Source organism: Pelophylax lessonae (assembly GCF_965119305.1).
Source record: "Pelophylax lessonae genome assembly, chromosome: 9".
Classification (NCBI taxonomy): domain Eukaryota; kingdom Metazoa; phylum Chordata; class Amphibia; order Anura; family Ranidae; genus Pelophylax; species Pelophylax lessonae.
Window position 1 is genome coordinate 53,932,244 of NC_138776.1, and position 13,382 is coordinate 53,945,625.

The following is a 13,382-nucleotide window of genomic DNA, read 5'->3' on the forward strand; positions in this document are numbered from 1 at the left end:
GTGGCCTACTCTCCGTTCGGATGTCGAAGACTACGTTAAGGCTTGTCATTTCTGTGCCCAGTCTAAATCCTTAATGCAAGCTCCTGCTGGTCTTCCCTTGCCTATTCCGAAGGAGCCCTGGTCTCAAATTGCCATGGACTTTATCACCGATCTTCCACTGTCTGAGAATATTTTAGTCATTTGGGTGGTAATCAATCAGTTCTCCAAGATGGCTCATTTTGTTCCTCTTCCTGGTCTCCCTTCTGCTCCTGCTCCTGGTTCCCATTTTTGTTTGAGAAATCTTCCGCCTCAATGGGGTGCCTTTTGCAAATCCCTCAATATTATCTTGGAATTTTTCTCTTCTTACCACCCTCAATCCAATGGACAGACCGAGAAAGTTAATCAGGATTTAGAGGTCTTTCTCCACACTTTAGTCTCTGCTTATCATGATGATTGGTCCGCTCTACTCCCGTGGGCAGAATTCTCTCACAATATCATGTTAACATTGGTTCTCAAAAGACACCCTTTCTCACAGTTTATGGAAGATACTCTCAGCTCCTTCTTCCTATGACCTGTTCTCCGGACATTCCAGCTTTGTCTACGGTTCAAGAATCTTTCATTTCCATTTGGGGTGATGTTCATGATTCCCTCTGGGCAGCTGCCAACAAATTCAAAGGTTTTGCCGACCGTCACAGGCATAAGCTACGTTCTCTACAGCCAGGCGACAGTCTGGCTTTTCACCAGGAAAATCAAGCTCCAGGTTCCTTCTCTGAAATTTACCCCAAGATTCATTGGCCCGCACACTATAATTTCTAAGCTAAATCCAGTTTGTTGTAAACTTCAGATACCTAAAAGCCTCAAGATATCAAACTCCTTTCATGTTTCCCTTTTGAAGCCTTTAGTCCTCGATAAGTTCTCTCGTCCTCTCCCTACCTCGGTTCTGGTCTCTGACGATATTTAGGAGTATGAGGTTAGTCAAATTCCGCATTCCCGGCTCTGTAAAGGCATTCTTCAGTACCTTGTGCATTGAAAAGGTTTTGGTCTTGAGGAGAGGTCTTGGATCCCTGAATCGGATGTCTTTGAGCCTCATCTTTTGAGGAGGTTTCATTTGAGGCTCCACTCCAAGCCTGGGCTCAAGCGGGGGAGGGAGAGGCCTCATAGGGGGGGGGGGGGGTACTGTCATGAATCTGCAATAATGTTTCATGCCCTGACTGTCTGCTTACCTCTCTGTTCTGTGTATAAGCTTCAGGGACCGTGCTCTCACACCTGTGTGTTTTAAATATTCTTCTCTCAGCATGGCTCCACCCCAGCTTCTAACAGGAAACACTATTTTAAACCACGCACTGAGAGACAGTCTTGCCCGAGCAACAATTGTGTGATGGCTTCCCTGAGTGTTTCCTGCCATGTGCTCTAAGTCTGATCTCTGTGTACCGACTTTGGCCTGTTCATCTGACCATCCCTGTTCACTTGTTGCCCCGACCTTTGGCTTGTTCTCCTGACTATCCCTTGTGGCCTTGTATTGCTGCTTCCTCTCCATTCACTAGAGCCAGTCATGAGCGTGTGAGTGTGAGCGTGAGCTGGGAGACCCTGGGGGCCGCGACCTGGAGTCAGCTGCAGCCAAGTCCATCCTCACCATCAGAGGCTCTGGTGAAAACCTTCTGGCTGCTAGACTCTGCGTCCTGTTGAATTTAATGCTCTAGCTCCCTGTCCAGGACCATGGCTGCAACACTGTGTAGCTGCTTCTCTGAACCATCGACTCTCTGCAGTGAGCCGATTGTCAGCCATCTGATGTCCGCCAGCCACCCGCGATCATCCCCAGGAGAGGCAGAACACTGTTCTGACAGGGAGGAAGACAGAGATCTTGTGTTCCTGCTAAGCAGGAACACGGCTATCTGTCTTCATCCAGTCAGAGCAACCCCCACACAGTTAGCAACCCCCCTTAGGGACACACTTAACCCTTTGATAGCCCCTGATGGTAACCCCTTTCCTGCAAGTGTCATTAGTTCAGTGACAGTGCATTTTCTTTTTAACACTGATCACTGTAATAATGTCACTGGTCCCCAAAAAGTGTCAAAAGTGTCAGATGTCTGAATTTATTCGCCGCGATGACGCAGTCCTGCTAAAAATCGCTGTTTGTCGCTTTTACTAGTAAAAAAAAATAAATAAAAATGCTATAAAAATATTGCATCACTTGTAGATGCTATAACTTTTGCTCAAACCAATCAATTTACACTTATTGGAATTTTTTTTAAACAAAAGATATGTAGCAGAATACATATTGGCCTAAATTTTTGAAATATTTTGATTTTTTACTTTTTTTTATTGGCTGTGTTTTATAACAGAAAGTAAAAAAATATTATTTTTTTCTTTTAAATTGTCGCTCTTTTTTTGTTTATAGTGCAAAAAAAAAACAAAAAATGCAGAGGTGATCAAATACCACCAAAAGGAAACTCTATTTGTGGGGAAAAAAGGACATCAATTTTATTTGGGTACAGCGTCGAACGACCACACAATTGTCCGTTAGAAAAACACAGGGCCGTATCGCAAAAAATGGCCTGGTCATTGAGGGGATAACATTTTCTGGTCCAGAAGTGGTTAAATGTCAGAAATTTTTTTTGTAAATTTTTAATTGTTTATTATTCTCACTTTAAGAGCCGGTTCACACTGAGGCGATCCGACTTCGAGGGGCGACCTGTGAAGTGCACCGTGACTTCGGCGCGACTTGCAGGGACTTCACATAATGGAAGTCAATGCAAGTCGCTCCCAGGTCGCCCCAAAGTAGTACAGGACCCTTTTTCTAAGTCGGAGCGACTTGTGTCGCTCCTATTAGAACTGGTCCTGTGCTAATCAATGGCGAGCGACCGAGCGTGACTTGTCAGGCTGACAAGTCGCCTGACAAGTCGCGCTAGTCTGAATGGGGTTTTACAGATGAAAATAAACAAGTGAGGTGGGAACATTTTCATTTTTTACTTAGTTGCATAATAATTGTGCACACCAATAGTTGCCCAATAATTGTGCACACATAGATATTCTTCTAAGAAAGCCAAAACCTCAATTTTACTTTCATAAATATTCAGGTTTGAGGTTTAATAATATTTTGGATTGACCGAGAGCACTGTGGTTGTTCGATAATCAAATTAATCCTCAAAAACACAACTTGCCTAATAATTGGCACACAATGTACAGGTAAGTTTTATAATAAGTCTTACCTGTAGGTACAGTGGCATGTTTAGGAGATATTCACGTTGGTAGGAGCCAGTTATGCATTGAGGGCAAACTGAGGGTGTCATCAATGCAGAGAACGCTGTGCTTGCGATTTATCCCAGCCTGGCCTTTCAAATGGCTGGAGAGCGTGAACCCCGGAAGGAAGAAAGGGAGATGGAAGTGCCTGCAACAGTGATAGTGCACAGCTGGAGAGCACCGCTTGAAAGGTAGGTCTGTCATAATGTCCTAGTATGCAGCTCTGTTGGCTCTTCAGAAGCCTCCCTTTGAGTACATTGGGGATATTCTCTTGCTTGCTCTTCCCCAGGAGGTCTCCTTTTTGGTTGCTATCATTTCCCATGTTATGCGTCGGAGAGCATGGCCTTGTCATGTAAATTTCCCTTTTGGGTTTTACACAGGAATAAGTTGGCTCTCTGTCTGCGTCCTTCTTTTCACCCGTACATTTTCCTGCCTTCTTTCACAAGGAAGTTGCGCTGCACTCCCTAGATGTGGTTCAAGTGATTTGTGTGTACCTGCGTGCTACGGCTTTCTTCTGGAGATCGGATTCTATTTTTGTGACTACAGACAGTCCACAGAAGGGCCTGGGGACCTTCTCTGCCACAATTTCTCTGTGGATCAGACAAACGGTTATTCAGGTTTAAACCATTAATGGTTAGGCTCCTCCCTTCCCCGTCATGGCACACTGTACGATGACGATTAGTGCCCCATTGGGTGTTCCAACATCAACCCTTTGTGTCTCAAGTTTGCAAGGTGGCTACCTGGTCATCTGTGCACACGCTATGTTTTCCAAGATGTTTTTGCATCTTCGGATGTGTGTTTTGGCCACGTGGTTTTGCAGACTATTTGAGGTTTTTTTTTCCTCTTCTGGGGGGTTCTTGGTGATTGTTGAATGTTCCTCCTGATTTCCCACCCCTCATTGAGACACTGCAGGGGGGATGTCCCTATGGTCAAGTATATGAAGAGGTTGTGTCCCTCAATGAACAAAAAAGAAAACGGGATTTTATTGTTCCTGTAAAATTCTTTTCTCTGAGCTCATTGACAGGCACAGCACCCACCCCTACTTTTTTCTTATATGGTACTGCTTCATGACTAAAGCCCCATTCACAACGGTGCGACTTGTCATGTGATTTGACCGTTCCAAATCGCATGACAAGTCGCACCCTATTGCCGGCTTAGCTTTTTGATAATTTGGGGCTAGTAATACCCTTACCCTTGGTGGTTGCCCCTCCCCCCGCCCCCCCACACCTCTGACATCCTGCCTTCCTCTAGTCATTCTGCTGGCCCATCAGCAACACTAGCTTTCTTTTTTCCATCTAGAAAATAATTTTCTACCACAATGTCTGATTTCATGGACATATCTGGCCTTATTGAGGCCATAGATAGCAATGATCACAGCTATGCCCATTGAACCTCCTCTCCTGAACTGGACTTTGATTTTGTCCTTGAGCCAGACACAGTGCCTGAGGAGGAGGTAACAGTTCAGGAGGATCCCTCGGCTTCTGAGACATCGGATCAGAATGACACATCTGTTGCAGAGATTTCATCCAAGCTAAAGGATACTATAGCTACCCCCATCCACACTGTATGCTCTTGCCCTAAGGTGTCTGCCTGGAGGTGGTGTGTGCTGTTCATCTCCCAGCTACTGTCTCCGTTAGGAAACCAGATTCCCTCTTTGTACTTCCTTGGAGGTTCCTTCAAGGGTTTCCCTGGCCTGTTGCAGTGACGGGTTCAATAGACACGTGTGGAAGCGGAAAGGTACATAAATAAGTGGAATGTGTTTAACAAAGAGCAGAAAATGCCACATTTCATCTTGCGCTAGTCTTATGACTGTACAGATCTGTTCTGTCTAAAAGAGAATTGACATCCAGCTATTAAAGTACTGAGATTTACTGAGCTACAGTGATCAGGGTTTGTACGGTCATTAAAAACCTGGAAAAGTTATGGAATTCTGAGATGACACTTTCCAGGCCTGGAAAGGTCATGGAAAAGTACGATTTTACAAATGTTTTGGAAAAGTCATGGAAATCTGGGGAGGAGCGGGGGGGGGGGGGCGCTTGAGCGGCGGGGGGAGCGGATGCTTAAAACTTTTTTATTGCAAATTAATGTATAATTATTTTATTTTATGCTTGTGCACATTTCCAGGTCCGCAGCAGCCGAGGAGTAGATCATACACCAAGCACCAATCGCTGGCAGTGGGGAGGGCCGGGCCGCGGTTTGCCTGTATGTGACTGGCCAGCAGCAGCAAACCAATCACAGGCGGCGGAAGCGTCACTGGAGGGCGGGCCGCATGAACGTGATGATGACGCGGAAGGGGGCGGTAACCGTTTCAGTTACCGCACCCCCGCGTCATCACGATCATGCGGCCGGCCCGCTCTCCAGTGACGCTGCCTGTGATTGGTTTGCTGCTGCTGGCCAGTCACATCCAGGCAAAAAAGATTACTGTGCTGCATTTTGTGCATCTCACTGTCTGTGCCATCCATACCAGTCCGCCTGCACCTTATGACTGTCGCTTGGGCCTAAAAAGATTACTGTGCTGCATTTTGTGCATCTCACTGTCTGTGCCATCCATACCAGTCCGCCTGCACCTTATGACTGTTGCTTGGGCCTAAAAAGATTAAGTGCTGCATTTTGTGCCATCCATACCAGTCCGTTCACAGTTACAGCAATGCCAGGGAAATGCAGCTTTAAAAATGTATGGCTTCATGACGAAAAGTATGAGAGGTGGCTGGAGAAAGATCAGGATCCGGGACGTGCTAAATGTACAGTGTGTCGTAAAACATTTGACATTTCGAACATGGGGAGAGGCAGCGCTGTCTAGCCACGCTAAAGTCGCAAAGCACCAGTCTGCAGCTGCGTGCTCGACAGCTTCCAATCCGATCGCTGGCTTTTTCACCCGTGCGCCTGAAGTGACACTGGCTCCCAGCTGTGGCAGCGGTGCTTCCACCTCATCCTCTGTAAAACAAGGGACCATTTTGAGTCACGCTGTATCCAGAAACGAAACTCTAACAGCAGAGGTACTGTGGGCTCTAAAGGTGGTTAATTCACACTATTCATACAAGTCTTGTGAAGACACAGGTCAGCTTTTCCAGACTATGTTCCCAGACAGCAAGATAGCGGCCAGCTTTGCATGCAGCGAACGTAAGTGCTCATATTTATGTTCAGAACAGTGTTGCTGGACACTTTTATTTTTTAGTTGCTTCCCCTTGATTTATGTTATATCTCCTGTGGATTACGTTAATCCATTTCTAAGCGGTTCTCAGGGTTTATGTTATGAAACGTCGTTACTGTGCAAGCGTTATTTAAATAAATATTTCATATTCCACTGTACACTACAAAGCTGGTCATTTATATTAGTAAAAATATGCTGGGTGTGACATAGATTTTCTTCTTATTTAACACGTATACATAGACATTTCATGAAACATTAGGTCATGAATATTTACGTGAAGTCATGGAAAAGTCATGGAAAAGTCATGGAATTTCATTGGTGAAAATGTGTATGAACCCTGAGTGATACCCAGTGGGCAAGTACAATAATGCCAATGTCAGCTGACAACATTGTATCTGTATCTGTATTAAAATTAAATTGAGATATATATATATATATATATATATATATGTGTGTGTGTGTGTGTGTTTATATTTACTAATATTTAAACAGTCACCATGATTATGCTTACACAAATGTCTTCTATGGATCTCTGTAAAAGCAGAGAACATTTCTCCTCTTGGGGACAAAAGAGCATGAGACACCTGGGCTAAGAATCCCTATGAAGAAATTATAATGTTCTTAATATTCCAGCTTTTGATTAGTTCTACAGAACACCTATGGGTGGTTTATATTTAAATTGACCTTAAATGACTATTATGGATTCAGACCCATATTTATTACTTAACCTTTTTTATTTTCTTTTATCTTTCTTAATATAAATAAGGGTAATAAGGATTTTGCTTCTTGAGAAATAAACATGGCTATTAATTCGCTATTTATTGAGTATATTAAAGGGGTTAGTAATATAATGCCTGAATTTATATATTAACATTAACTCAATATATAATGTGTCTGTAACAATCACTTTTGGCCACCAGGGGTCACTTTGCAATTGTTATTTACATAATAAATCACAGAGGAATGTTTTATTGGATTCCCATTCACTTACTATGAAAAGAATATATACATACACAATATAGATATATATATATATATATATATATATATATATATATATATATATATATATATATATATATATATATAGTATTTCACAGAAGTGAGTACTCCCCTCACATTTTTGTAAATTTTTTTATTCTATCTTTTCATGTGACAACACTGAAGAAATGACACTTTGCTACAATGTAAAGTAGTGAGTGTACAGCTTGTATAACAGTGTAAATTTGCTGTCCCCTCAAAATAACTCAACACACAGCCATTAATGTCTAAACCGCTGGCAACAAAAGTGAGTACACCCCTAAGTGAAAATGACCAAATTGGGCCCAATTAGCCATTTTCCCTCCCCGGTGTCATGTGACTCGTTAGTGTTACAAGGTCTCAGGTGTGAATGGGGAGCAGGTGTGTTACATTTGGTGTTATCGCTCTCACTCTCTCATACTGGTCACTGGAAGTTCAAAACGGCACCTCATGGCAAAGAACTCTCTGAAGATCCGAAAAAAGAATTGTTGCTCTACATAAAGATGGCCTAGGCTATAAGGAGATTGCCAAGACCCTGAAACTGAGCTGCAGCATGTTGGCCAAGACCATACAGTGGTTTAACAGGACAGGTTCCACTCAGAACAGGCCTCACTACAGTTTATTGAGGGAACCATGAATGCCAACATGTATTGTGACAAGTTATATTATACAGGAATACACACACACACACACACACACACACACACACACACACACACACACACACACACACAGACACACAGGACATCACTACTTTCCACATATATAATACAGGAGTGACATCACTGCTCTCCACATATAAGTTATATCATACAGGAGTTAAATCACTACTCTTCAGATATGTTATACTATACAGGAAGGACGTTGCCACACTCCAGATATAATTTATATTATACAGGAGTGACATCACTGCACACCAGATACAAGTTCTATTATACAGGAGTGACATCACCCCTCTTCACATATGTTATATTATACAGGAGTGACATCACCGATCTCCAGATATATGTTATATTATACAGGAGTGACATCACCCCTCTTCACATATGTTATATTATACAGGAGTGACATCACCCCTCTCCAGATATAAGTTATAGTATACAGGAGTGACTACACCATTCTCCAGATATAAGTTATATTATACAGGAGTGACATCACCCCTCTCCAGATATAAGTTATAGTATACAGGAGTGACTACACCATTCTCCAGATATGTTATATTATACAGGAGTGACATCACCACTCTCCAGATATAAGTTATATTATACAGGAGTGACATCACCACTCTCCAGATATAAGTTATAGTATACAGGAGTGACATCACCGATCTCCAGATATAAGTTATATACAGGAGTGACATCACCATCCTCCAGATATAAGTTATATTATACAGGAGTGACATCACCACTCTCCAGATATAAGTTATATTATACAGGAGTGAGATCACCACTCTCCAGATATAAGTTATATTATAGAGGAGTGACATCACCGATCTCCAGATATAAGTTATATTATACAGGAGTGACATCACCACTCTCCAGATATAAGTTATAGTATACAGGAGTGACATCACGATCTCCAGATATAAGTTATATTATACAGGAGTGACATCACCACTCTCCAGATATAAGTTATAGTATACAGGAGTGACATCACCGATCTCCAGATATAAGTTATATTATACAGGAGTGACATCACCACTCTCCAGATATAAGTTATAGTATACAGGAGTGACATCACCGATCTCCAGATATAAGTTATATTATACAGGAGTGACATCACCACTCTCCAGATATAAGTTATAGTATACAGGAGTGACATCACCCCTCTCCAGATATAAATACAGGAGTGACATCACCGATCTCCAGATATAAGTTATATTATACAGGAGTGACATCACCACTCTCCAGATATAAGTTATATTATACAGGAGTGACATCACCACTCTCCAGATATAAGTTATAGTATACAGGAGTGACATCACCGATCTCCAGATATAAGTTATATTATAGAGGAGTGACATCACTGATCTCCAGATATAAGTTATATTATACAGGAGTGACATCACCACTCTCCAGAAATTTTCAATTACACAACAAGAATGCATCACTGCTCTCCAGCTATACATTATATTTAACAGGGAAGACATGACTGCTCTCCAAATATAAGTTATATATTATATACAGGAGTGAGAGCACAACTCTTCAAATATAGGTTATATTTATTATGGTTTGACATCACCACTCTCCACAAACAAGCTATATTATACAGGAATGACCTTCTTAATCATCACGCTGACTTGCTTTAGTGAGGCTGCTCACATCTATAAGAGTTACCCCCAACAGATGGGGGTTTTTATTTGAGAAAGAAATAGTAAGGACACCACAGTAATGGTCAAAGAGTTCAAAACCATATTTTTTTTAAGGTTATCAGTAGACTAAGAAAGCCAACATGTTTTGGGGGCTAAGACACCCCCCCCTTTTTGTCAAGGCTTCTGTTTAATGTAACCAAGTATGGCTGCCTCTAATTGGGTTGTAATAGTGTACTGTATGTATATAGTCAGGTTCTTCCACCAGCAGTGGGGACTCTTGGACCATTGGTGTGGGGCTTGACATAGTTTGATGTTGGTTCTATGTCTTTATTGGCCTTTCCACCTGACTGACAATTTTCTTTTCTTATTATTGACAGGTCCAGATTGTTCACTGAATGTACCCTCAACTGACTCATACTGGATTCTGCCCAATGTAAAACCCTTCAGCCCCTCAGTGGGCCGGGCGTCGCACAAGGCGGTCATGCACGGGAAGTTTATGTGGGTGATTGGCGGCTATTCGTTCAACTACAGCGCCTTCCAGATGGTACTGAAGTAAGTGATGCTACAAGGGGAGACGTCTGCTGGCCTAAAATACCCCTGACTCTGAATACAACATGTCCACAATAGAAGAGGGGGGATTATTCTGAAAAGCCAAAGAGAAAGGGCAGGGCAACACCTAAAGAAAAATTTGATTTTTAAAAGGCAAGTAGGAGGGCAAAATTTCTCTTTTTTCTCCTTTGCCTCCATTTGTCTATTGAACCTAGCTTCACGCTTTATCTAAATTCCGGTTTGATTTGGAGCCTCTCTCACTGCGCAGTGCTCTGCAGGGGTAGGGATTGTCTTGAGTTCCCATGTCAAAATTTGCATAAAGCTCACACCTAGTTTTCTGTCTACCTCTCGAGGAGCTCAGAATTGGCCTTGCAGCGTGGTACCCTCTATAAGGTCCATAGCTTAGTGATTTTTCTATGATGGTTACATGTTCTATTTTAAGTATGTTGAAATGTTTATACTATAGCAGGGGTCTTTAAATTATAGCCCTCCAGCTGTTGAGGAACTACAATTCCCATCATGCCTAGTCATGTGTGTGAATGTCAGATACCTCATGGGATGTGTAGTTCCTCAACAGCTGGAGGGCCGTAGTTTGAGGATCCCTGTACTATAGCTTGCAGCTTTTACCTTTTAGACTAATGCATTTGTGCATGTTCACTTCCATATGTTGGTCTTCATATTGGGTGTAGATATAGACATCCAAATAGAATTTCCTTTTATGATCACTGCATATCCATATATCTCTCTCAGTGTAAAAAGTACATAACATGCAGAAAGCAGTCATGTAATCCCACCTGTCCTTCCACAACAACACCTACCATTTTCTTCTCACTGTCATTGGTTCTGGGCACGTCTCTACGTCGGACTCTGACACAGAGATGAACTCAGAACACATGAATGTAATATATGTAAACCCTCTCCTTGTAACACAACCTATTCAGCGTAAAATAGAAATGAAAGGCAAAACATTATATATATATATATATATATATATATATATATATATATATATATATATATATATAATTTAGCTATCTCATTATAAATACCTTTTTTCCCTTTTTTATAAGTGATCACATTCTCTACATAAGTAGCCAAGAGAGCTGGGGGAGGAAAAACAGCAGCACACTGGCCTTCCCAGTGAATGGCTGTGCAGGGGGGGGGGGTTGTCAGCACAAGTCTGATCATTGGAGGAGAGCCAGGCTGAGTTCTCAGGTATTTTAAAACATTCACCTTTACTGTGCTTTCTCCTCCCTCAATGCACTGCAAGACATAAAGGCTTTTTATGTCTAGGGGTGCATGAGTAAGGTGTCAATTCTTACCCTATTCCCCGTTCGAGCAGTCTTTATTGTACATGATGATGCCAATGCATTTTGACCAGAGAAGAAGGTCGGCTGGAGAAGGAGTGTATGGTAAGTATCACAGCTTTTACTTTAAACCATAGACATAATGAGCATTTAAAGTGGTTCTAAAGGCACAAGGTTTTTTAACTTCATACATTCTATGCATGAAGGTGCAGCAGCCCACCCCAACTCTCCTGACACTTACCTGAGCCCTATCGCAATCCAGCATTGTGCACAGGAGCCCCAGTTCTCCAGGTGACTCTCCCTCCTCATTGGCTGAGACAGTAGCCGTAGGCATTGTCAATCACAGCTAGTGAGCCAATGAAGAGAGAGAGTGGACAGGGCCAAGACACGACTCTGTATGTGAATGGACACACAGAATGAATGTATGGGAGTGAGCCTGCTTGGGTTTCTCCATAGTAAGCTGCTTGCTCTGGGGGCACCTGGGAGGAGGGAGGGGCCAGGAGCTCCAACAGGGAGACCCGAGAAGAGGAGGATCGGGGCTGTTCTGTGCAAAACCAACTGCACAGAGGAGGTAAGTATAAAATTTTACTTTTTTTTAAGGCACTCTGGTCTGGTCCCACGCTGAGCTGTCACTGCGGAGGTGGGTGCAGGGGAGGCAGCCGACAACTGAAGCCCCATAGTAATTCTATGGGTGACGTCACTTGCCATTCATTTCACAGCCATTGTCTGCTGTCTCCTCTGCAGAGCTCCCACCGCTGGAAACCGGACCAGAGCGGCTTAAAAAAAGGTATTTATACTGATTTCTTCTTTACAGGGCTAGAAAGATCATGGATGCCTAAAGATTCAGAGATTTTAGAGTTAGGGTGGACTTCTACTTTAAGTCTTGGACTGTTGTTTTTGCAGCTGTTAGGTGGTGGAGTCATTTCCATGGACCTTTTAGCTTTTGAGGGGAGTGATATAGTATCCTAAGAATTTTGGACTATATTGTGTCGCAAACATTGAATCACGTATCTCTTTTTATCTAATGAAAATTTTTGGGCACCACTACTACAGTAATTGTCTCTGGCTTCTGCTTCCTGTGTTGAATGGCTACCCTGCTTCTCAGTGGACACAGGAAATCACTTGCGTGGCATGAGCACCATTTAGAGAACACTTTGCACTCTCTCAATGAATGCAAAGCGTTCTCTGATTTAACGAGGTAGAGAGGTGTGACGGTGACATCACCATTTCTCTGTCGTTCATTGACAGACGCAGGACTCGTATCTTGATATCAGTAGGGTTATACTGCCCCCTACAGGAGTAGGACACTAGGCAGAAAAAAAGTTCTGGCTACGCCTATGGGCAGTCCCAGGGGGTATACCCTCTCACTTCCTGCTATAGGATGTCAGTTTTTTTCTGCCTAGTCAGGAGTAAGGACCGAAGTTCCTTGCTGGGATCTCTGGTCCTGGCAAGCTTTTTTAGATATTCTTCTTTTTTTTTTTAGCTAGTTTTTTCTCCGGATTGTTCCTGTGAGATCTACAAGCAATTATGCCGGATCTGGGCGACGGGCTGGATGTTGAGATCCAGTGGTCACCCCAGCCGGCCTACGAGTCCGTGCAGGCCCTAGCTGGGCTGGGTCGGCCGCAACATAGTCCCACTGGACAGGGACTGGCCCGCGAGTTAAACGTCTCGCCAGGTCGCATACGACCGGTCTGCGACCGAGTCACTGCGTTCCTAATGGCCGACACCCCCCCCACTACGGCGAGGGGTTTCTGTCAGGAGTTGGGGCCCGCCTGTTCCGGTATGGTGAGTAAATGTTCCCCCTTTTCCTCATGTCGGGTTCTGG

At 43.1% G+C, this 13,382-nt stretch overlaps 1 protein-coding gene across 1 annotated transcript in view; it reads left to right on the plus strand.

Moving 5' to 3' along the window:
* ATRNL1 (attractin like 1) overlaps positions 1–13,382 on the plus strand; it is a 1,075,574-nt gene that overhangs the window by 209,570 nt on the left and 852,622 nt on the right. Inside the window, exon 6 of the mRNA XM_082267948.1 lies at positions 10,079–10,253. Coding sequence (XP_082124074.1) covers positions 10,079–10,253 — 175 coding nt within the window. The remainder of the gene's footprint in view (positions 1–10,078; positions 10,254–13,382) is intronic.